This window comes from Amblyomma mixtum, chromosome 8 (assembly GCF_055824585.1).
Source record: "Amblyomma mixtum isolate Tamu chromosome 8, ASM5582458v1, whole genome shotgun sequence".
NCBI lineage: Eukaryota > Metazoa > Arthropoda > Arachnida > Ixodida > Ixodidae > Amblyomma > Amblyomma mixtum.
This window is the reverse complement of record NC_143019.1, coordinates 53,448,508-53,473,480: the sequence shown is the minus strand read 5'-3', so window position 1 is coordinate 53,473,480 and position 24,973 is coordinate 53,448,508. Positions and strand designations below refer to the sequence as shown.

The 24,973-nt window shown below is 47.8% G+C and overlaps 2 protein-coding genes across 18 annotated transcripts in view; both read left to right on the top strand.

Annotated features, from left to right (window-relative positions):
- The window catches only part of LOC149332456 (uncharacterized), a 160,344-nt gene extending 139,757 nt beyond the window's left edge, over positions 1 to 20,587 (top strand). For 14 of the 15 annotated variants that reach the window (XM_089558017.1, XM_089558008.1, XM_089558009.1 and 11 more), the window contains 2 exons: positions 9,114 to 9,321; positions 18,707 to 20,440. In XM_089558017.1, coding sequence (XP_089414143.1) covers positions 9,114 to 9,321; positions 18,707 to 18,936 — 438 coding nt within the window. In that variant the 3' untranslated portion in view covers positions 18,937 to 20,440. The other variant, XM_089558016.1, reaches the window with a different exon arrangement.
- Positions 1 to 24,973, top strand: part of LOC149332453 (uncharacterized) — a 200,834-nt gene that overhangs the window by 19,804 nt on the left and 156,057 nt on the right. The gene's annotated exons all lie outside the window — the stretch shown is intronic.

Genomic DNA, 24,973 nt, shown 5'->3' with positions numbered 1-24,973 from the left:
CGACACAACGTATATGAAACGAGCAACGTCTTACTGAGTAGGGAAGTGCGTGGTGGTGGAGGGAACGCGGCTTCGTACTTATCTGTTTTTTTTGAGCAGCGTCTCCTTCCGCGGACGCTGTTGTCGCTGCGGCGCGCGTCTTTTATTTTCCTTTCTTCTGACCTCTTCATTCTCCTCTATATTAATTAGGCTAATTGATTAATTAAGCAATTAACTAAACTCAGTCCAACTTAGTTGCAGCATCACTATACGATCCCTTTGATTGGTTGCATGGTTACTAGCCAAAGCACAATTGGCCCCATTTGAAATTCGCGCACTGTGACGTCACGAGCATTTCGACCAATTGAAAAGCGTGACATTGGGGGCGGAGCTGGTTACGAGGCCGACGCCGACGACGACGCGAAACCCAGGAACGGACGCCAAAGAGCTGCGCTCTAAAAAACAGAAATGCGTTCTCGGCCGCCTAACAGAACGTTCGAGCCCTTTCGACCTTCGCGCAAACATCTCTGTACCCTCACTCCTACCTTACGTGCGCCGTACGTAGTTCGGAACCGCCGCTTCGATATCCAGCTAGCGTGTGCCCTTGCCGCTTCCATGTCGAACATTCTTGGACAGAAAATTTTAACATCGGAAAACTGTAAGGCTCTGGTATAGAAATATTCATGGTATACGGGATGCATTCTTCGAATACGTAGCAAAATCTTTCTTTTAAAGCGTTTCCATCGCTGGCATCGAGCAGTTTGAAGGTTTGAAGGTTTATTTCCGCAACTAGGTGTTGCGAGGACAGCCAGGGAAAAAGCTGTATAGACAGCTTGAGAGGTCCTGGCTGCCTCTTACAGTGCAGCATTAACGGCGGCGGAATAGGACATCAAACAAATTGTAAGAAAAAACTCGTATGTTCTGTACATAGAATGACACATGTACTTTCAGTAAGCAGTACATTCTGCTTGTAAAAGAAAAAAGAACTATATTAGGTCAAAGAGACTATAAAGGCAAACACAGGGAGGAGAAAATAAAGGACAGCAGAACTGACAGGTGCACTCAAAATGGTAATAGCAAGAAAAAAAAGAACTACACGAATATTTGGGGCAATTCTTTCAGAGAAATATTGGAGACATCAAGATTCTTGTGGCAGTACAACTGGTTCAGAAGTGTCGGTAAGGTATGCTGCAACATTTGTTTGCCATAGTTTGTACGGCATTTCTTAACATTCCAAGGCTCTGCTGCGCGGGTATCATACACAGTTCTGCTTTGCTCTAACCTAGCAAGTGTAAGTAAGAAGTCATCATTTTTCATTATGGCGAGTTTATATTTATAGCACAGCCTATAGTTATACATGGATTTCATTGGAATAACGTTGTGTCGGTGGAAAAGGCTCGCAGTGTGGAAGAAATACGGCACTTTACATGCAATGCGTATAATACGTTTTTGTAAGACAGTGAGTTTAATATTTTCAGCTGTTGTTGTCGCCCACACCATACATCCGTAGCTGGCTATGGAAGAGAACAAAGAGTGATGAAGTAACATGTTGACTGACGTAGGAAAATTAAAGCAATGGCGGCGCATGATACCAACTGTTCTGGAAAGTTTCTGAACGACGTAATTAATATGGTCATTCCACGACATATCTGCTGCAAAGTAAACGCCCAGAGTTTTCACAGACTGCACAAATTCTATTCTGGTATTGTTTAATTCAATTAGAGGAAGTTCAAAGTGTTTGTGACGTGGGTGGAACATGACGGCTGCAGTTTTACTAACGTTAATTCTTAAGTGATTATCAGCAGTCCAAGTATTTATTTCTTTTAAGGTTTTATTAGCTCGATTTGCGAGATCAGCCGTTGAAGTACCCGAAAAAAACAGACTAGTGTCATCTGCATAAATTATGTACTTAGCAGTGCTATCGATGCGAACAATATCATTAATATAAAGAACAAAAAGAAACGGACCCAAAATGCTCCCTTGCGGAACGCCAGAAGCTACCGCTTTCAACTGGGAGCATTCACCGGCAATACTAACAAACTGAGATCTATGTCGCAAGTATGAGGAAATCAGCATATGGGCTATGCCTCTAATACCGTAGTGGTCTAATTTTTTAAGCAGCACAGAGTGATTAACAAGGTCAAACGCCTTTGAAAAATCTAAAAATAAACCAAGTACCATGTTTTTGGATTCAAAATGTTTTAGTATGAATTCTTTCTGAGCAAGGAGAGCTAACTCAGTCGATCTATTTTTACGAAACCCATATTGAGCGGTAGTGATAATGTTACATCTTTAGTGAAGGAGGATAGCCGTTTAAGAATAACTTTTTCGAGGCCTTTGGAAAACACAGGTAAGATTGATATCGGGCGATAGTTTCCCATTTCATTTTTGTTTCCTTTTTTTATACACTACTGTGACTTTTGCCCTTTGCATAAGACGCGGAAAAACACCGGAAACTAAGGATAGGTTGAAGATATGGGCGAGGGAAGGTGCAAGAATGTCGATAGTAAATTTTATGGGCTGTATCTGAAAACCTGACGCATCTGTAGCTTTACAATTATTAAGCGCTAAAAATTCTGTAATTAATTCATTTACTGTAACCGGTGTTAAAAATATTGTTTCACTATTTCTGGCACTCATATAGGAAAGATTTACGTCGCCGCTTGATGTGTCAGCAAAGGAAAGAAAGTAGTCATTAAAGGCATCTGCTAGATCAGAACCTTTTAATTCGATGCCTCCATGATTAATTTTTGTGGTCAGTTCGGAAGAATTACTGAAGATAGATTTTAAAACCTTCCAAACTTTTTCAGATTGTCTACCAGTTGAATTAAATCGGTTATAAATATATTGCTTTTTAGCGACGCGAAGTTGCTTTGTAACGAAGTTCCTAAATTTTTTGAATGTTTTCAGTGCTTCAGGACATCTACTTTGTAAAAACACACTGTAAAGTTTATCGCGTTTTCTTATCAACTGCAACATGTCTTTGTCGACCCATGGTTTCTTACTTTTCTTTGACTGGGAGAATTTCTTAAGTGGAAAGGAAGCATTATAAATGTCAGTAACAATCTCTAAAAATTTTTCGTATGCTTCATCAGGGTCGCTTTCCTCAAAAACATGTTCCCAGTTAACAATAGATAAGCGTTCCTTGAACTCGCATAACGTGTGATGATTTATAACTCGATAAAATGACATTTGGTCGGGTTGTCGTTGAGAAATCGGAGCAAGATTGACAGATATGAATATTGGTATGTGATCACTCAGAGCATAAGCAATGGTGCCTGACTTCAAGCTTTCTGTTTTGGAGTTTGTTATGAAAAGATCTAAAAGTGTTTCTGATTCTGTCGTAATCCGTGTAGGTGACATGATGACATTTTCACAGGAGTGGACGTTAAGTAAAGTATTGAACTCGATTGTTGTGTTATTGTTGGCCAGCATGTCAATGTTAAAATCGCCACCTAAAATTAACTGATATTTGTTCATGTTAACAAATTCTAGGAATGAATCAAGAAATAAAAAGAGCTCAGCAGAACTGCTACCCGGTGGACGATAGCAGACACAAAATATCCTTGTGCCAGACTTGACTGCCAGGACTTCGTAATGGGGCGTAATACAACAAAATTCAGGCACCATTTCTGATTCCATAATATTCGAAACTAACATTGAAACACCACCTCCCCTTCTTATGGATCGGTTCATATAGAAACATTTGTACGTCGGAATCACATAGACGTCACCATCACAAGTAAACCACGTTGCAATACAAAACCAGGCTGCAATACAAAACCGTCGGGAAACGCTTTTGACGATAGCAGAAACGGTTAATAGCAAAAAAATGCGAGACTGCAGACACACGGGAGTAAAGTCGTTATGGCGAAAACTTACTATCTACGCAAACCTTGCGCTCAAAAACTCATTTTCCCGTTCTTAAATGCTTTTGTGCAGAATTTTTGGGTGTGAATGGGCAACTCTGCATGAGAGTGGGAGCTTGTGCCATCATATATTTTTCTGTGCTACTGCGTTAACGGTCCTCTTTCGGCCATAAAGCAGCGGTGTCCGTGCATGCGTGGGTGTATCGGGGGCGCCCTCAGGGGCCGGAAGATTCCTTCTCCGGATGACCCTCAGTAATCCCCCTTCCGTCCGCAGAAGCCTGCAGTGGCCGAAGAAGCTCAAGCAGTGGCGGAACGACAAATCGAGGGCAAAAGGAAATTCAAAGACTGCACTGGGAATGTGGTGACCAGTGTAAAAGCGAATATCTAACCTATACAGCTAAAGTAGATTTGCAGCATAGTATTGCATCATCGCCTGTGCTGGCATACAGGCCACGGATTTTCGCCGAGAGGACTAGACTGGTAACGCTCTACGAGACGGAAGAGAAAGGAGAGAAGAAAGCCTTACTTATAGTCGGTATAGTTATAGCCCTACTAGATGGCCAGCTGGTAAAGCCTAATGATGGCCTCATAGGCGTGCCTAAGGACCCGATCTTATATGTCCGGGTTCAAGCTGCGCAGCAGGGTCTCCCAGTCGTCTGGAAGCAGGATTTCTCCTAATTCTGAAGGTGGGGGGTGTTCTGCTTGCATCCTCAGAGCACAAGCTGAGGGGAGCTCTCTCATCGCAGAGGGTGCATTGGGGAGAAAATTGGTTTGGGAACCTATGGAAGAAAACTACCGGGTTCGGGAGGGAGTTTGATTCTCCTCCAGGTGATTTCCTGCTATTTATTGAGCTTTTGTACGGGAGCGGAAATTTCCTAAGTCCAAGGAGTGGATTGGATCGTGAAATGAGATTAGGCTATCCTTTGCAGTCCCCACCTCGGGCTGTTTGGTGAGCGGCATCGTTTCCAGTGTTGCCAGAGTTTGCCGGCATCCACATAAATTCATTGTCCCTATTTGGGGAGGTAATCTCATTAAGAATATTGAGAGAGAACTGTGCGTTTCTTCCCTGAGCGAAATTGTGGATGGCAGTCTCTTAGTGACAATGAAATTATCTGCCGGTGAATCTGTAATGGCTAGCAGTGTGATACCTCGTGGCGACTCAACGTGATTACGAACCCTGTGACATGAGTTTTCTACTTGTACTGTAGAGTCCAGAACAAATTTTGGCCGAGTGATGCTCCAGCCAGCAGAAGGACAGGAGAGCCGAAGAGAATGTGACAACGGTGAGATATGCCACTGGCTGGAAATATCTGTTGTGCATTCGCACAAAGGGGATCGCTCCCCACCTTCGTTTCATTTTTTGGTATAGTAATTGCCAAGGTGTGCCGCGGGGGCGCTGAGGCTGTAGTGAAAGCCTTGTTTAGACGATCTGTAATAAGTGCTTAATCGGCACAAGCAAAGAGAGTAAGTACACTAAGGCATAAAGTATTACAAAAGGCCTCTGCACAACATTCTGTTATCCTGCCCGACATGCTATTATCCTTCCTGGTGTCCCCTCCCTCGCTTGGCCGGTGTTAGGGGGGGCTGGCGGAAACAGGAACCAGATGCGAAGAATCATATGAGGGTAAAACACGGCAAGGACATGGGAACGAGACGGTCATGGAAGCTCGGAATAGGCTAGCCAATGAGGCGCAAGTAGCAGATCGTAATAGTGATGCTCCAAGTTAACCACAGGCTCTAAACTTTTGCTTAATTACCCTGTGCGCCGCAGAAAAAAAAAGCAGAAATCTGCATATAAGAAAACGGCATTTCAAATGCCTGCTTCATCGGGACACTGGACGCACGACGAGTACTCCGCTGGCCAATCGCAGCAGTAAACGAAATCAGCTTTTTAATGTTTGCCTATATCAAACAATCCACGTATCAAATTTCAATAGGGTCACTGAACTTGTTATCATGTTATAGCCTCCTAGCAGTTTGTGCAAGGTTTTTGCCACGTCAACGCAGCAGCCTGTTCTGATGTTCAGTAGGGTCACTGGCTCAGACTAGGCAAAAACGACTGCCTTGCCGTCGTCATTGATTGGTTCAGAGTGTCGCTACTCCAGCAACATAAGTGCGCTCGGCAAGGCTCATCCTTTTCCCCGTCCCATTTAGAGCGAGGGTGGTGGGGTGCGGACGGCGCGGAGGAGGACTGCGCACTTGTACTGCGCACTTGTACACCTTACAACGCTAAATCTGTCGTGCTGAGGCCGAGCACGGCACAAAGCGAGCGAGCTGAGAGGGAGAAAAACAGGTGGCCCTAACACGCCCAGAGCGAGCGAGCCAAGGACGAAAGAGATGACGTGGCAAAAACCTTGCACAAACTGCTAGGTGGCTATAACATGATAAGTTCAGTGAAGGGTCACTGACCTGAACCGCACCGTAGAGGAAGGGAGGAAGTGGGAGTGCGTGGTCAGGCTGGTGATGATGGTGATGACTTTAGCTCCGGTGTAAAAAGCACAGAATAAGAAAGCGATCGTGAATGAAACAGCACAGCCCACAGCACAGCTGGCTTGCAGGCTGTATGCTTCTCTTTCGAGCAGGCTTGGCTGTGGTCTGGAAAATGACTTGCAGGCTATATGCTTCTCTTTCGAGCAGGCTTGGCTCCTGCCGTGATTGTCCATTGAGAGATGAGAAATGGCACCAGCGCTGTTACCTGTGCGCTGGGTGCTCCCTCATGACCTGTTCTTTCACTTATCACTCAGACTGGCTGGCAAGTCGAAACTACATCCTGAACATCCAAATGTACGAGGACCGTTATCAGGGCTCAGACTAAGCAAAAATGACTGCCTTGCCTTGCTATATGCTTCTCTTTCGAGCAGGCTTGGCTGTGGTATGCTTTTTAGGATGTTCCATTGGAGGGACCGTGTCCCCACGCATAAGCATCCTAGGTTTAACAGTGAGGGCGAAAGATGTGCAAGAAAGCTCTCATCCTACCTTGCATAGCAGGCAATGCTGCCAAAGCTAGCACGCCTGTTTCATGGGTGCAACTACCGAAACTACATTCGGCCTCAGCATGACAGATTTAGCGTTGTAAGGTGTACAACTGCGCAGTACCAGGGTTGACTGGTCTAAACAAAGGGGACTTAATTAGGGGAGTGTTTTATTTGGGCTAAGCTGACGCAGTCTCCTTGCGCACGAGCAGTAGCACGCGCGCAAGGAGACTGCGTCGCCGTATAGATGCAGGGTGATACAGCCTCAGACAATCTGTTCTTAATCTTGTGTTGTCCAGCTACAGGTTAATTCTAGGAAACAGGTGAAACAAAATAGCGAACAGTTTTAGAGCTTAACAAGGGCAGTGCAGAGCGTTCTTATAGCCTACTGCTAAAGTCATCACCATCATCACCAGCCTGACCACGCACTCCCACTAAGCAAAAACGACTGCCTTGCCTTACGATCCGTCCGATCCTCGCCAGCCCTTCTAGCTGGGGCTAACCCCCCAGCGGATGGCGATGACGCTTCGGACCGTAAGCGCTGTCGCGCTGAATTCTCAGTCGCATTTACGTAGACGATACCTGTCGGGAACTGAATACTCAGTCCCATTTACATTGACCGCACCTTATGGCTTCTTATATCTCCGATGGAGAGCCAGTGTTCTGGTTGTTCTTCTACCCTTAGCCACAACGTCGGACAACGCCGACGCCTGTTTTTCCTCAGCTGCCGTATGTGCAGAACTGTAAAGAAAGTAATTTCAAATCTCGAGACTTCAAGTTACCGTGCAAAATGCGTCGCGCTGACCGTTCTCTAGTCGTGGCTAAGAAGAGATAATTTTTTCATAAATGTTTCGGGACACTGGACGCACGACGAGTGCTCCGCTGGCCAATCGCAGCAGTAAACAAAATCAGCTTTTTTAATGTTTGACTATATCAAACAATCCACGTATCAAAATTCAAGAGTTCATAAACGAGCAACGAGGCAACGTGCGCCAGTCTGCGGTTGCATGGTTAGTAGCCAAAGTAAAATTGGTCCCGTTTGAAATTCGCGCACTGTGACTAATTAATTGCTTAATTACCCTGTGCGTAGCAGAAAAGAAAGCAGAAATCTGCATATAAGAAAACAGCATTTCAAATGCCTGCTTCAGCTGCAATTTCATAGACTGAAAGGGCTCTCTGATAAAGCGACGGCTGTCTCCGCAGCCATAGAGTTTCTTACTATTACCTAGAGGGAAAGCTGGCAGCACGTCTATGGGAGTTTGCATGGCGACCCCTATAAAAACTAATATTTCGTAATTAACAGGCGCAATTTTAAAAGTAAATATGTTTTCAAAAAAAGGTGTTGTTGCTTAAATACTATAAGAGGCTTTTTAATAGCATTTCGGAAAAGTGAAACCTTTTATTGGCGTCATGTGTCGTGGCGTTTTCACTACTATGGGTTTTGCCCACTGCCTTCGCGCGAAAGTCGTCTGCGCATACACGGACAGCGTTTTTGGAATAAAGAACCTTAGTAATGACACTTCGTGTTCCTGAAAAACTACGACTGTTCCGCAACAAGTAGCTCACCGCCAGATGATGCTTTGGGCGTCCATGGTGGCTGAAGTGCAGCGCCGCCAGCTTTCCCTCTACGTAATTGTAAGAAACTGTATGTCCGCAGCCATTGCGGATGTACGTGAAAGCATGGAGGCTGAGAGGTCTGTGGCGTGTGTTGCCGTAATCCCTGCCACTGCAAGTGCTCTGTCGGGAGCTGAATTCTCAGTCGCATTTACGTAGACGATACCTGTCGGGAACTGAATACTCAGTCGCATTTAAGTTGACCGCACCTTATGGCTTCTTATATCTCCGATGGAGAGCCAGTGTTCTGGTTGTTCTTCTACCCTAGGGTTGCACAGGATGCATGTTTTTGGGAACAGTTTAATGCATTAAAACATATACATTGTTGAACTGCACCCTCGCCCCGTGAAGAGTCGCCGAACGATGAAAGGCCACCGGCACGCTATGTGCTTCCGCATCACAGCGGCTAGGGTATAATCTAGGATATCGAAGCGGGGTCTGGCGCTGGTTCCGATCCACGACGGCGCCCGTAACGTAGTACGTAAGCACGCCATACCCTTAAGGCGGAGCTGGATATCGTTAATGGTTCACGCCCATATATACGAAACTGGCCATTCCGTACTTTACATTCATAGGTCCCTGCGATCGGTTGAGCTTGTGAAGACCCAGGCTGCTCCTCTCAAGCAACCCCTCGCGGCATGTTAACTGCCACCTGCCGCAGTAAGCAATTTGTTCGCAGTCCGGTGGACTGATTATGATCACGGCACGAGGTCACGTGACTTGGGGTGAAATGCAAGAGTTCCCACCAGCTCTCGGCGACACACCCCTGATTGACCGTCGTCGGGAAGTGGTGCGCAATGCGGCGGAGCCCTCCACTGCCTTCCCTGTGCAACCTCCGGAGGGCGTGACCATTACCGCCACTTTCGGCCCGGCGGCTACAGTGGCAGGTGAGTCTAGCGGGCGCCGCCACTATCGGGGCGTCCTTAGTGAGAGAGTTAACGTGAATTTCGCATATAACCTTGATCTTTTCATTTTTATCAATTCTTGGAACATGATACCATAGCAGTGTAATAGATATAAAAAAAATTGGCAGAGGCATAGCTTGGTTAAGCCCGGAAGGTTATGAAAGCAAATTACGAGCAACTTTAGCGACTATAGTGAAAGGCGAAAGCCTGAGTGCTGCACGGAACGCCGGAATTAGCTTAAAGTGCTATTGAGGTGTCCACTAAACCACTGAGGTGGTAAGGCGCCTTTGCTTTCCTCCAAATCAACGCAGTCCCCTCTCTTACTGCCTGGGGAACTGCGGCGCTCCGTGGCTACCGCTCGGACCGTGCCGACGAACAGACTTGGTAGCTCAGATTTCACCTCGGTATGACGTCACGGACGCGAGCGCCTCCCGCGTCGTCAAACTGGAGGCCGTCTAAAGGTCAAACGTGACTATCGCCGGAACAACGCTGAAGGCCCAAAACCTAGCGTAGTATTGCTTTCGCAATAAAAATTTGGTTTTGAGGAAAGGAAATAGCGCAGCATCTGTCTCACATATCTCGGCGGACACCTGAACCATCTCGGCGGACACCTGAACCGCGCCGTAAGGGAAGGGATAAAGAAGGGAGTGAAAGAAGAGAGAGAGGTGCCGTAGTGGAGGAGTCCGGAATAATTTCGACCACCTGGGGATCTTTAATGTGCACCGACATCGCACAGCACACGGGCGCCTCTTGTAAAACTTTTGAAGAATATGACTCGCCAGCATGCGCTGTAACGTCTGTTGGGTTCAGAAGATAAACAGCCCTGCTTTTCATGAATGCAAATGCAGTCGGAGGTTTTCCAGAGGTCTTAGGTGCTTACACTGTGGAGACGGGTGATGATTCGAACTGTAATCTGTAGATGCAAACGCGTAAGGATTGGCTCAGTTTCTTTTAAATCCCTTAATTTTTTTTTGTAGGACATGTTGTATGAATGCTCTCCTATGCACAGGTCTGTGGGCAGCCCCAGGCAACCGGAATTTTTTTTTACCTGAGTGGAGCGCAGTTCGAACGGCGTTTAATTGCTCCTGAACCACAGTTGGGGATGATGTAAGGCTGTCGGTCGCAGATTTCATGTTTCACAGCAGAGCCGGCAAGCCTTGTGGCATATTCAGAGGTGTTTGTTTTGTTCTCTTCCGATTGTAGCCTTCAAACATCTGCTTGCACCTTATTGGAGAGCTGTTTTTCTACTCTTCCGATTATAGCCTTCAAAAATCTGCTTGCACCTGATTTGAGAGGTGTTCGTTTTGTACTCTTCCGATTGTAGCCTTCAAAAATCTGCTTGCACCTGATTGGAGAGCTGTTTGTTTTGTACTCTTCCGATTGTAGCCTTCAAAAATCAGCTTGCACATGATTGGAGAGGTGTTTGTTTTGTACTCTTCTGATTGTAGCGTTCAAAAATCTGCTTGCACCTGATTGGAGAGCTGTTTGTTTTGTATTCTTCCGATTGGAGCCTTCAAAAACTGCTTGCACCTGATGGGAGAGGTGTTTGTTTTGTACTCTTCCGATTGTAGCCTTCAAAAATCTGCTTGCACCTGATTGGAGAGCTGTTTATTTTGTACTCTTCCGATTGTAGCCTTCAAAAATCTGCTTGCACCTGATTGGAGAGGTGTTTGTTTTGTACTCTTCCGATTGTAGCCTTCAAAAATCTGGTTGCACCTGATTGGAGAGCTGTTTTGTACTCTTCCGACTGAAGCCTTCAAAAATTTGCTTGCACCTGATTGGAGAGCTGTTTGTTTTGTACTCTTCCGATTGTAGCCTTCAAAAATCTGTTTGCACCTGATTGGAGAGCTGGGGCGCTATGCCGGAAGGCCCGAGTTTGGCGCTCGCCCGAGTTTCATCCGAGTTTGCGATGACGGCAGTCAGTGAACGAAGATAGCGCGGAACGTGCGCAGGCAGCGGATAATAAAATGTAGAGATAAAGCCTCGTAAAGACGATACAAGCGCACCCTGCGCGCCTGTTACACACTTCAAGCACCATACACTGCGCAATACCAGGCCGCAGCGCTACCTGAAGTTATCAGCGCCATGTCAGCAATCGCGAAATCGTGACTTCTCTGCTATCTATCTGCACACTCGCCGCCAGCTTTTTGACACGCCTTTTCGGGCGTGTCAAAGGCGTGTCTTCTCTTTCAGGCTCTATCTGTCTCTCCATTTACGAAGACGAACAGTGCGCACTAGGGGCACTCTTGTATCAACCCTTTCTCTTCTCTCGAATACGTTAAAAAGCAACAGATATTATTATGAACATTTTGTACATTTCCAAATTTATTTTAAAATCTGAATCCAATGAAGCGTTGTAGAAAAGCATAGCTTTTAGAAATTAACAAAGATTTGACACTTTCTGCCGCTAGTGGCGATAGTGAGGCTATTGCTTGCAGCGTGGCTTGCATACGAATTAGAGCGGCAGCCCACCGTGCCGAAAACGAGAGCTCCTGCGCTGACACGCCGCCGATAGCGCTGCCTTCGACTGGAAAGACTGAGCAACTATTACACGCTAAATCTGTCCTATTTTTCGGCCATTGCGATAATATATTTTATTGTGTCGTATATCAAAATATAACAGTCATGCATCTTCTGGCTTGCATAATACACAACAGCAAAAAACTGAACTGCACTGCACCCCCCCCGCGTCACTGCTGCTCTCTGCAGTGACCTCAGGTGGAGTTCTCCGCTGCTTAGGCCGCTGCCGCACCCCGCTTTGGCCAACCATTGCGTTTAGTACGCTCTTGGCGAATCTCAGCGGTAGAAATTGGCCGTGCGAGCGGCTGTGATGCGGTGTGGGAAAAAAGTTGCTGTTTGGCTGTATTCAATGATTCATTGCGTATGCCTGTTGTGTGTGACGCCTCTTTAGTGCACTGCGGATGCGAAGAGCGTGCTACCCAGCGACACAACTCATCCTATGTCATCAGACGCTGACTAAAAGCTGTGAAGGTGGTGGCGCGCGTATCTGCATAGTATTTGTTTAAGGCGCGCACTTCAAGGTTTTGCGGACTGGTTTTGTCACTAACGTCGATCGCCGTTGTATACCGCAGTGACATCGCAATAATATCGTTCGGGCAGATGAGGGATACTGTTTGCAATAATGGAATCGGACTTATAACAGAGAAAGGTGTTACGGTTGTGAAGTACGCAGTGCTTGCGTGCTGTAAATTACAAACTCTTTATTGCACTTGGTCTAGAGCAGCGACCGTTTGTCGATCCCGGATGTGGTTGACACATTGATGCTGAGCTTTATCACCGATGAAAGCACGGCCAAGCCAAACACCTGTGATGCCATGTTGTTAGAGTAGGACGGGCTCCAAGCACCATTTCGTCGTTCGTGGTCTGTGTTTGACGCCTTGCAAGCAGGTGTGACGCGCCGTCAGCGTTGTGCTGTGTCTTACGTGGTTGCAACAGGCTATAGTGTTGTGCAATCTTGGTATGCGAGCGAAGAAATCGGCGGCTGTCGCCACGTTGCGTGTCCTTCGTAGATTAATCAGCGATGACGTCTGTTTTGCCTGTTATATTTCGATAGTCAACATCGTCGATGTCTGTCAGCAATCAGCACAGCAGCGCAGCATACCTGTAGCCGGCAGGGATGTTGGGAGTGGCCCACCCATAGCGCGTACGCCTATAATTTATGTACGGCATGCCGGGGGCGTGTACAATGGTTTTGATTGACAGGTGAACTCGGAGCTAAACTCGTGAACGGTGAAGTGCCCCGAATTCATCTCGGGACTGTCATGGCGGCAGCAGCAGCAGCCTGGCTCATCGCTTCCTCTGACGGCAAATGTCAGTACGGCCGGCTGGACCCGTTTACTGCCATGGCCGAGGACGAATTTCAGCGACATTTTCGCCTCTCCAAAACATCGGTACGATGGTTGTGTAAAGAGTTAGGCGACGACCCACGCCTGCGGATAGTGCGTACCGGGCCTCATTCGCTTTCGGTCGAAGAGCAAGTCCTCTGCGCCCTCCGGTTGTTCGCGATCGGGAGCTTCCAGGGCAGCGTCGGCGCAGACCGCTTTATTGGACGCCACCAAAGCACTGTGAGCCGCTGCGTGAGGGACGTCTCCGACGCGCTTATCGACGCGGCTGTGCAGAAGCGGTGGCTCGCTTTCCCCACGACTGCGGCCGAGCGTGCGTATGTTAAGGAGCGTTTCCTTCTGCGCGGCGGCATCACAGACGTCGTGGGATGCGTCGACAGGACCTACATTGGCGTAAAGGCTCCTTCGAAGTCCAGCCCTGACTTGGCGAAGGCCAACTATTTCACGAGGAAGGCACATTATATATTGAACACAATGGTTGTAAGAATACTCTGTTTATGCTTTCATGCATGTCACCGTTAATGGAATGTTCGCCCATTTATTAGTGATAGTGGTCCGTGCACTGTGCAGTGTCAGTGGATGTTAAGGAACCCCATATGGTTGAAGTTATTAGCAGCCCTTCACCATGGCATGCCTCAACGCTTGAGTTTCTTTGGGGCGTTAAACCTCAAAAACCGCTTCCGTTTATCAGTAACTGAGCAGTTTTACACTCAGTGTAGATATTTTTTTGTTTTACCTCATGTTTGCGCACGTAATAGCTGCAGGGACTTTTCCAGCTATTTCACGCATGCATTTTAATGAGTTTTTAAACGGTAGCATTTGTGTAACTTGGCAGATTGCATCCTTATGCAATATTCATAACCGCAAGTCGCAATAAATGTTTCACTTTGGCTGAAGTGGAAAAGCTCCTGCCGGAAGCACTGGCGTCTGTAAGCCAGGAAAACTGGCAAAACTGTCGTGTTCATGTGGAGCAAGTTGAGGCTGAAGCATGGCAACGCGATATGATTGTTGACGCTGAAATTGAACCGGTTGTCTTCAGCATTTCTGACTGATGCAACTCCTCCTCTGATGAGTCGAGCATCGATTCCAGTGATGAAGACTTGAGTGGCATCGAGGAACTTGTCTGATTTCGAATTGATGTGTAATACACATGCTACCGAGGAAAGAGAGAGGACTCATCGGCTTGCTGTGATCACCTTTGTGCATGTGTGGGTGGCAATGTGAAATATGTGTGCATGTGGGTGTGTGTGTTGATCAATCTACCGAGGAAATTGTTACATTTCCATCAGATCATTGCATCATTGCAATTCGTTGCATCAAATTGAATCGGGCAGTAACTTGTAGTGTAGGTGGTCATGTTAATAGTGCCTGTAAGAAAGTAGAATTTGTAAGGGAGTGCAAATAGTACTTTTTCCAATTAGAATAGGTATACTGGTACACGTCGTCAATGTGTGCTGTTTTTGAAAGATTATTTGCAGAAAAATACGGTGGAGCTTAATGAAGCGTTGTGTCAATTATTCGGAAAGTATCTGAAAATTTGAAAGCAAATTGGATTCATTTAAAATAATTTTGAACATATACTGTTTGATTCGTTCGACTAACTGAACAGAAATTTATTCAGTTATGCTGTCCAAAATGATCGAACACTCACAAACCCTTAGGCATTGGCCTCATTTTGTGTGTGAGGGTTGGGAATGGTATGTATGGGTGTCTGATCTTCATGTCCTGAAAAGGAATTCCTGGTTTGGTGCTGTCTTGCATTACTGTCAATCTCTGGTCGTTTTGACATGTTATGCAGTGCCAGTGTTGAGGTAGCCAGTACTGTATGTTTTGTCCTTAATTTTTCGGAGGTGTGAATGATTTCAAGCTGGCTCTTGCTCAGTTGAGGGTGAATTTGTTTCGAGTCACGTCTATGTTAGTACATTGGTCAGGTTTTCGTTTTGTCAAATAGTGTTGTTTGATGGCTCCACATTTTTTTTTTTCAGTTTTGGAGCACTTGACTGATTGTGTGTTGGTGTACATCCACTGCACGTGTACTTTAATTGTATGCACTGTGATCCATGCCACTGACTGTTTCCAGAATAAACCATTTCTCGCAAACACTGGGGGTGAGCATTTTTTATTGTCGTGTCTCATTTATTGTTTGCTCTTTCGAAATATTTTTTCCTAGTGTTGTAGAACTTTTTCTGCATTCTTACTTGACGCTCCCACAGCTTGGAACTATTTTTACCTGGCTGCATGAAAATCCTGCCTGAGCAGCTTCTGCTCTTTTAATAGGAGAGCAGGGAAATCGAGCCAAGCTGACTCTTGAGGCAGTACTATTTTCTGTCAGGGTGGGAATCAACACTATGTTCAAAATTTAACACTTAACACGGGAAAACAGGCCATATCGAGGTGGTGTATGCATGGTGTATGGTGTATGCGGTATGCATTAAATGAACAGATGCATGCTGTTCATTTCAGAACACGGCATAGTATTCAAGCGATTCTGAACAAAACGAGTTTTCTCATTCAAGTCACGCGAAATTGAACTTGCGATGAAAAAAAAAATGTGCGAAAAAAAAATTTAACCGTGCGGGATTTGAACCCACGCACTCCCATTGCCTGTCGACTTTCCGGAGCGATGCGTTAGACCACACGGCCACAAAACAGCGCGGAGTGATGCACCTTTTATTTTTTTGCGGACTACTTCCGTAGCCTTCACAGTTGCACATGATGTAGCGTTGGCTGCGTTCCCTCGCGGTACAAAGCAAAATTTAATAATGCATGAATCACTCTAAAGCGCTTTAAATCCAAATCTTGCACACTATAAAATGCTTATAAAGGTGTACTAAGTGCATTATAAAATTCAACAAACCTCGTTTGTCTAAATGCACACGCAATGCACTTGGTGGAGCGACACACAAATGAAAAGTGCACCGGCGGTTGGCTCACGTGACCCGTTCTTTGTAGACCGCCCAAGAAGCCCATGAGGGGGCGCCGATGTGATGATAAAGCACGGAATATATCCAGATAACCCAATGAGGCTGGAGGCGTGACGAGGGTGGGATTTTGTCTTGCTACCATTAGTTCACTCATCTGAGGGCGTCGCCAGAACTCGGGAAGATTCCGAGTTTCAGCAAACTCGGGCCTTCCAGCATAGCGCCCCTGTTTGTTTTGTACTCTTCCGATTGTAGCCTTCAAAAATCTGCTTGCAACTTATTGTAGAGCTGTTTGTTTTGTACTCTTCCGATTGTAGCCTTCAAAAACCTGCTTGCACCTGATTGGCTAGCCTGTAATCCGAGCTCCTATGACCGTCTCGCTCCCGTGTTCTTGCAGTGTTTCACCTTCATAATCTTCTTTGCTAGAAAGAGCCTGCGCACTATATAAGATCCCTCCCATAGGCCAAACTGTACATTACAAAAGAGACGCAACTTTTGGGAATCATTCGTTTTTCATCTGTAGTTCAACGGTGGCTTTGCTATCTCTGTGGGAGGGATTACCGCTACCTAAAAGTTCGACTTTTCGGTTTTCATGCCTGCGCATGTTTCTTCTTAAAACTTCGTTTCTAGAACAAGCAGGCCATGAACTTCTGGCATTAAAAATCGGCGCCTCGTTCATGCTCTCTTGATTGTGAAATGGTGTTGACAGCAGATTAGTGAACAGTATACCTTTTAGACATCTAGCCGTCACCTCCTGCTTTTCTCGAAAGTAAACCATTCTCGTTTCGAGCAGGAAAATACCACCGACTGACCATTTCTGTAAGTTGTTGAAAAACTTGAAACGAAGTAGGTGAATTCTTTTGTGGCAGCGTGATTGAATTTTTTGCTACTTGGTGGGGGCCCATCGGGAAAATTGCTGAGAACATTTTTTCAGAGTCGCAATTTTCCACATCACTCACACGACGGGGGAAAAAAGAAACGTTCTTTGATAATATTCTGTTATTTTCCCTGCCACTCTATTAATGCTTCGCTTTTCTTCTTTTTGAAAAGCATCCAAGAACCGGAGCAGCAGAGAAATTTCTATACTACGTTCCCTCGTTAAAGCGACTTCGCTCTTTGCTCTCAGATACAGTGTTTCTTAGCCAATTGGTTGTCGTGCACCAATTTCACCATGAATACAAGGCGGGAAGGAAATAAACAACATAAATAATGTATATTTTTCACTGTTCAGCTCTGCGGAAGTACAAGCACTGGCAGTGCTTATGAATGATTGATTTACGAGTGATTTACAGGGACGGCATTTGTCAAACTCATAAGAGCAAGTGTTATCGATTCCCAAATGGGTTGGAATGGACTTCTTCAAAAGAAAAATTGGCTGTGGTTTGACCAATGACCATCCCGAGTAGAATTGCTTAAGCAATGGCGCAGAAATCGCAGCGGCACCTCTGAGTCACCCGCGTAGCGGAGGAGCTGGCAGTGGCCCCAGCACAGCAGCTGTGCGCCGTGTGACGTCACTCCTCCTGGAGAATGCACTGCTGGCGAACCGGCGACGGCACCTCCGAGTCACCCGCGCAGCGGAGGAGTCGGCGGCGGCTCCGCGCTGCTCTGACGTCACTCGCTCCTCGCGCATGCGCAGTTGGGGCTCTCGGGGGCTCCGCGAAATCCCTCGCATCTAGCGTAGTGTTGCTTCCGCAACAAAAACAGGTGCACCGGATGGTGTTGCGGCTGGATAGCCTGTTGCTCTCGGGCGTGCTTTGAAGATGGCGGGGATCGTTAGACTAAATATCGTAGAAGCTGTCTTACAAGACTGCAGAAGACTGTGCATGTTTGTAGACAAGGTTTCCGCCGTAAATCCCCCACAATTTTTTTTATAATTTCATTTCCTTTTAGGCTGATTGCACGTGTGCCTTATAAGCTCAAGTTTTTCCATTAATTGTGTAATATTTAGCGTTTCGCCGCCGCGGTGGTTCAGTGGTTGTGGTGCTCGGCTGCTGACACGAAAGACGCGGGTTCCATCCCGGCCGAGGCGGTCCAATTTCGATGGAGGCGAAATTCAAGAGGCCCGTGTGCTGTGCGATGTCAGTGCACGTTAAAGAACCCCGGGTGGTCGAAATTTCCGGAGCCCTTCACTAAGGCGTCCCTCATAGCCTGAGTCGCTTTGGGACGTTAAACCCCCGTAAACCACGAGGTGACAATGTCATGTGTCCGGCCCATTTTGCGACCATGGTGGGTTGCGCGAGGGAGAGGAGAATCTCGTGCCCCAGGTTGGCCATAGGCTGGGTCACGTGAGGCACCCGACCTCGGGTCGATTTTTCCCTCAACGACGACGGTGACGACGGCGAATTTTCTGCGGAACGGGGACTTAATTCTATCGCGTTATAACAGTGCATTTCTCATCAAAGTGGAATAAATCTTAAAGGACGAATACTTAAAAACTAATCGATTTACTATGATTTGCGTGACCCACTTCGCGATTGTTCCGATCGGTTTCGAGCTCGTGTAGTGCTGGGTGAAATGATTTTCAAGAACTGGAATTGCGAACAAATATAAAGGATGCTCACCTAATGTCACTATCCCTTGCAGCCTCGCCTATTCGCCGACTCCGTGTATTGTCAACAGTTGAGCGTTATGATTTCGAGGAAAATGAATTGCACCACCAAGGAGATACAGTCACGGTTGCGGATTCGACCGCATGCATCTTGCATAATAATGTGCAGACTCGTGAGAGAAGCATGACATCTATTTTCACGCTAATGGCTGTTGGGCGTAATCGAGAGGATGCACGGATGTGGCGAAGCGAACCACTTCAGTGACGTTCCATGCACTAGAGATGAATCCGAAGAAACACATCTCACCCGAAAGACGGGGGTTCGATCCCGGCCGCGGCGGACGAATTTCGATGGAGGTGAAATTCTAGAATGACGTGTACTGTGCGATGCCAGCGCACGTTTAAGAACCGCCGCCGCGGTGGCTCAGTGGTTATGGTGCTCGGCTGCTGACCCGAAAGACGCGGGTTCGATCCCGGTCGCGGCGGTTGAATTTCTTCGGAGGAGAAATTCCAGAGGCCCGTGTACTGTGCGATGCCAGTGCACGTTAAAGAACCCCAGGTGGTCGAAATTTCTGGAGCCCTCCACTACGGCGTCTTTCATAGCTTTAGTCGCTTTGGGACGTTTAACCCCATAAACCAACCAACCAACCAACCACGTTTAAGAACCCAAAGTGGTCGAAATTTCCGGAGCCCTTCACTACGGCGTCTCTCATAGCCTGAGTCGCTTTGGGACGTTAAACCCCGTCTACCAAATCAAACACCATTGGCTAGTTAATTGTTCGCATGATGGGTTCTTCAGATTTATTTCTTGTGCATCGAGCATCACTTCTTTCTTCTTGTACGATCCTCACCGCCTTGTGCCTATCACTTGAGTGACTTCACGGCAGTAAGTTTTCGTTATTACACCGCACAGCAGAATCTACTATATGCTAAAAAGCGCAAATGCTGTTAAACTTTGCCAAAGTTCTGAACACTGAAAATTGTCCAATGAAATGTGGTAGAATGCTTCGTCACCATCAGCGTGTTAACGCCCAGTGCAGGGGAGAGGCCTCTCCCGTGTGTCTCCTATTAAACCTTTCCCTTGCCATCTGCGGCCACCGCATCCCTGCTAACTTAATCTCACTGCTACTGCTACACTCGCCTTTTCTTGGAATCCTGTTTGTTTCTCCTATGTACCATCGGTTATCTTGCCTTCGCATTACATGCCCTGCCCAAGCCCGTTTCTTCCTTTTGATTTCGACTAAGATGTCATTAATCCGCGTTTGTTCCCTCACTCACTCTGCCCACTTCATGTCTCTCTTAACGTTACACCTATCATTTTCCTTTCCATAACTCGTTGCGTTGTCCTTAACTTAAGCTGAACCCTCTATGGCAGTGATCATACCCCTGAGAAACATGCCCACTGGGAACGTTTACATGAAGGGACGCTTAACTTCCCGGGAATTTCATTTTGTTAGCTCACGAAAACTTCTGGACCGATGGCAATCTTTTTTGCCTGTATATCCACAGCTAAAACAGTTCCTTTTTGGTGAGGACTTTATCCTAAAAACCAGCGAATTCGTATTTCATGCCACACGAGTCCTACTTTGTAAAATATCGCCATTTTTGTTGCAGAGGGGGCAGAGTTTATCGTAGGCGGCAGTGCCGCACACGAATTATTCGCTCCTTCACTGCATCCGCCAGACAGTAGACTCCACTTGTAGCTGACGATTTTCTCCTTCGACATAATTGCGCCGTTTAGATGAAGAAGCCAGATTTTTTTTCCCTTTTGCCCAGGTGTCGAATAACGACGACGATTTCAATACTCTGACCGCTCAGGAGATGCGGAGAGTAATGCTTCAAGATCACCTGCACACAGCGAGGGATATGAACGCAATGCAGTCGATCCTGCAGTGGTTATGGACTGGCATTACTGGCAGAAGAAAGCATCTGGCAGAGCTTGTGCCTCTGGTCTGCTTTTGCCGGAGGTCAAGACGAGTGAGTATGCGTCATGCTCATCCGTAATACGTCATATGGCAGTTTTACTGTTGTCAGTGCCGAAGATAATGGCTGCGCCCGAAAGAGCCGACGGCGAATGGCGGTTCCGGTAGTGTAAGTTGCAGAGTTTTTTTTTTAGTGCTCTAGTACTTATGGTGGCCATTCCCCACATTTAGACGTTGTGTGTCTTTCTGTCCGTCTGTCTGTTTCCCTTAAGCCAGTTTTGAGGCAGCCAAGTGAGCAGCCTGGCGACTGTGTGGGGCGGCAGCTCAATTAATCGTGAGAGGCTGCTCTGGGAGCGCAACCTAGATCGCAAACAAACACAAGCAATCCAAGTCCCACCCATGCCAGCACCTGCCATAGAAGGGCAGTGGCGCATCGCTTGACCGCGGCACCACTGCGTCAGGAGTGCTAGAAAGACTCTCAGGGGTCTACGAATGTAGAGAATGGCCGATTCCGCATATACAGACATTAACCCATTATCTCTGACCGAACAGCTCCCATCCGTGAACAGTGGATTTGAGCACCGGAACAGAAAGTGAAAAACTGACCTGCTAGCGCATAAAATTAGCATTTTGCCTGACTACGCAAATCGATCATCGTATTTTTTATCGCATGTATTCTCGTAAGGTGAGCTCTATCACAAGGATAAGGGCATGGATAATATGAAGACTTGAAATAGACAAAGAACCGATCCCGGCCGCGGCGGCTGAATTTCTTTGGAGGAGAAATTCGAGGCCCGTGTACTGTGCGATGTCAGTGCACGTTAAAGAACCCCAGGTGGTCGAAATTTCCGGAGCCCTCCACTACGGCGTCTCTCATAGCCTTAGTCGCTTTGGGACGTTAAACCCCATAAACCAAACCAAACCAAACCAAACCAAACCAAACAAAGAACGAAAACACAGCTTCTACAGAATACAAGGGCTTTAAGGGTAAATCGATGTGAACTGCATTCTAAAGCTGTTACACCTTGTGTTTAGCGTGCGTGCCTGAATCGAATATTTGCCAGCTCTATACTGCTTGCAGTAAAATGATGTGACGACTGTAAGGTATCGGTAGTGTGCGTGGGGTCATCGGAACGCGGCTGGGGGTGCTCAAAGCGAAGCGTCTCCTTTCTTGGAACGCGGCCGCTCGCGAACGCGCCGGCAAGTATACGGGTGTCCCCCCACCCGCGGTACCGATTCGCACACGTGCTGGCACGACCGTGCGTTTGTTTTTTTGGAAAGGGTGTTACCTTACGGAAGCTGGAGGGCTGGCCATGCCCTGGATGAACCAACCATGTTAAGAGCGCAACATGATTGGAAGTTACCGAATGTGGGCTGGGCCTTTAGGGCTTTAAAACTGGGCCCCGGAGCCGGAAGCGGGGTTCTGCGCTAAGGTGAGATGCGACGCATCTTCGGCCACGCCGAGTAGGGGCCTCCCCTAGTATTAGCCAGATCCACCTTTTTGTTGTTTGGTTTGTCCTTTTGCCGTTTAATTTGTCTCGAGTGTCTAAACTTCTGTACGCTGTAAATATCTGTACATAAACCTCAGTTATTGCCTATTTTTATCCCTGTGTCTTCAAGTCTTCAAGTTGGAACAAACCGTCTCTGGCGGTGCACCTCTGGTGCAAAGAAGAAGAAGAAGAACCTGAAACTTTACTGGCGCAGTCGACAGGATCCTGCGGCCATCGGAAGACGGCGCAGGAAGAAGGCTGACGGCAGGGAGAAAGGCGACGATCAGTCAACAGCAGCGTTCGAAAAAGGACCTGCGGAGAGACAACGGCAAGGGCCACTGCAGCGGACCAGCGACGCGGGACTGCGTCCGGTCAAGGAAGGCAGAGCGTCGAGAACTCGACGGCCACCGGCGGGTCGCAGCAAGTGACAACGTGCACAGGACCAGCGGCGTGCGACAGCTCATCGCAGCGTCCGATGAAAGTGGCGGTGGACTGCGACGCCAAGGAGCTGGCAATGCGGATCGACGCATCGAAACTGTGAGTTTCCTTCGTCGCATTGTTAGCGTCCCTGTGCATGTATTCGAGCTGGTAGGACAGTTGAGGAGTACAGACGGCGGTATGGAGAGCTATCCAAGCCGGCCCTCACTTGATGTGAGGTACCAAGTGGAATTAGCGAAGGCGCGCTTAGCGTACTTTCAGGCTGAACTTGCGAAAGTGAATGGAGGAAGGGCGCCGCTGTGCGAGGAGAAACCTCAGGATGTTAAGTGCGTCTTGGAGGAATTAGAAGCAAAGCGCCAGCAGCTAGCGCTGGAGCTCGCTGAGCTCAAGGAGTCTAAGAGAGCTAGTGAACTAGCGAGGGACAACTACTCCGAGTCGCGAGAGGCGAGGCCGCCTGTGCTGGAAGACAAAGGAATATACCTGTCAAGCACAGGTCAAGAAAACAGCCAGGCAGAAGAAAAGAGGGAGCCAGCTTTCCACGAAACTGTAATCTCTCGTGAAGAAAGTATCGTGACGGAGCGCAGCGTTGCGGTATTCGAGGCGGTGAACGCGCACTCCGACGATCCAGCTGCACAAGTTAGCTCAACCCCTAATGAGACCAGGGACGCGGACGCGAGTTCAGGATTGTTGGAAATCACTCTGACAATTCCGAAAACGCAGTCCCAAGCAAGCTGTGAAAAACAGCATTTCGTGCAGCAGGAAACGGCCAGTGACTACAGATGTAAGATCGGCGAGCTTGTGACAGGAGAAAGTGTAACGTTGCTGGAACGGCACACTGTGTCGGGCATAGGGCATGAAGGGCCCCGTAGCGTCATTGATGGAAAGAGCGTTCCATGCGAGCCAGAGAACGGAGGCGGGCTTGCTGGGCCGACCGGGCAGGGCAACGCGCAGTTGAACGCACCCGACGTGTGTCCCACCAGGTCCTTTGTGGACGAGATGCGTGGCGACTTGTCACAAGGCAAATTAGGGTCAAGCGACTGCGAGGGAGCTCATGCAGCCTCAGACTATGCCACGAAGCCGGCAAGCGCCGATCAAGCATGGAACGGCAATGTCGAAGTTTTCCCGTGCAGTAAAGGTGCAAATGGCCCCAAACGAAGCAGAGTAGCTGGAGGCAGGTGCGTGGCCTTCACGTGGAAAGTCAGCGCGTGGAGCAGTACGTTCCGTGCTGCAGTACGCCAAATCCCATGTGGCAGAAGCGGCCGCACTAATATGATTACACTAGACAGGGGCTATGCTCCTTACGCAGCACGCGTCTCGTATTGGTGCGCCGAAGAGAGCGTGCCCTCAAGGGCGTCGCGTGATCGGGGATTTGGGCCCATCGGGTACCACAACGTTTTCGATCCTGGAGGGCACCGTCTTTTCAGTTCACGCCCCGTTGTGGCGCCAGCCTAATGAGTGAGTTACCGTTTAGGCGTTAATTGTGTTACTGACAACACGTGGCGGCTCGAATGTACACAGGGACGCTCGGTGCGACTAAGGAGGCTCACGTGGCCACTTAAGGACATCGTACGAGTGTTAGTGAACGCTCCAGTTTCGAGTGTCGGTGTGTGTGTGTGCGCTCGTTCGCGAGCAGGACGAGGGTGTGTTCTTGGAGGTGGCGAACTGGGTGCAACGCACGAACTTGGACGCTGTGTTACGGCGCACGCCAGGCATGCCACTGTATGTATTTGATTGTGTGAAACGCGTACTTGAATGTGTGTATTTCGCTTGTTTTGTTGGTGCGCGTGTGCATTTTGCGTCAGGTTTTGTTTGCCTGTGATGACACGATATGTGTTTTGCCCTCTGTACGTCGCCCTTGCGGCGATTTCATGAGTTTGACCGATCCCTTGTTGCTGTAATTCTAAAAGTGGCATTTGAGCCCTTTGTAGAATCTTGGGAAGGGCGTGTAAGGTATCGGTAGTGTGCGTGGGGTCATCGGAACGCGGCTGCGGGTGCTCAAAGCGAAGCGTCTCCTTTCTTGGAACGCGGCCGCTCGCGAACGCGCCGGCAAGTATACGGGTGTCCCCCCACCCGCGGTACCGATTCGCACACGTGCTGGCACGACCGTGCGTTTGTTTTTTTGGAAAGGGTGTTACCTTACGGAAGCTGGAGGGCTGGCCATGCCCTGGATGAAGCAACCATGTTAAGAGCGAAACATGATTGGAAGTTACCGAATGTGGGCTGGGCCTTTAGGGCTTTAAAACTGGGCTCCGGAGCCGGAAGCGGGGTTCTGCGCTAAGGTGAAAATGCGACGCATCTTCGGCCACGCCGAGTAGGGGCCTCCCCTAGTATTAGCCAGATCCACCTTTTTGTTGTTTGGTTTGTCCTTTTGCCGTTTAATTTGTCTCGAGTGTCTAAACTTCTGTACGCTGTAAATATCTGTACATAAACCTCAGTTATTGCCTATTTTTAT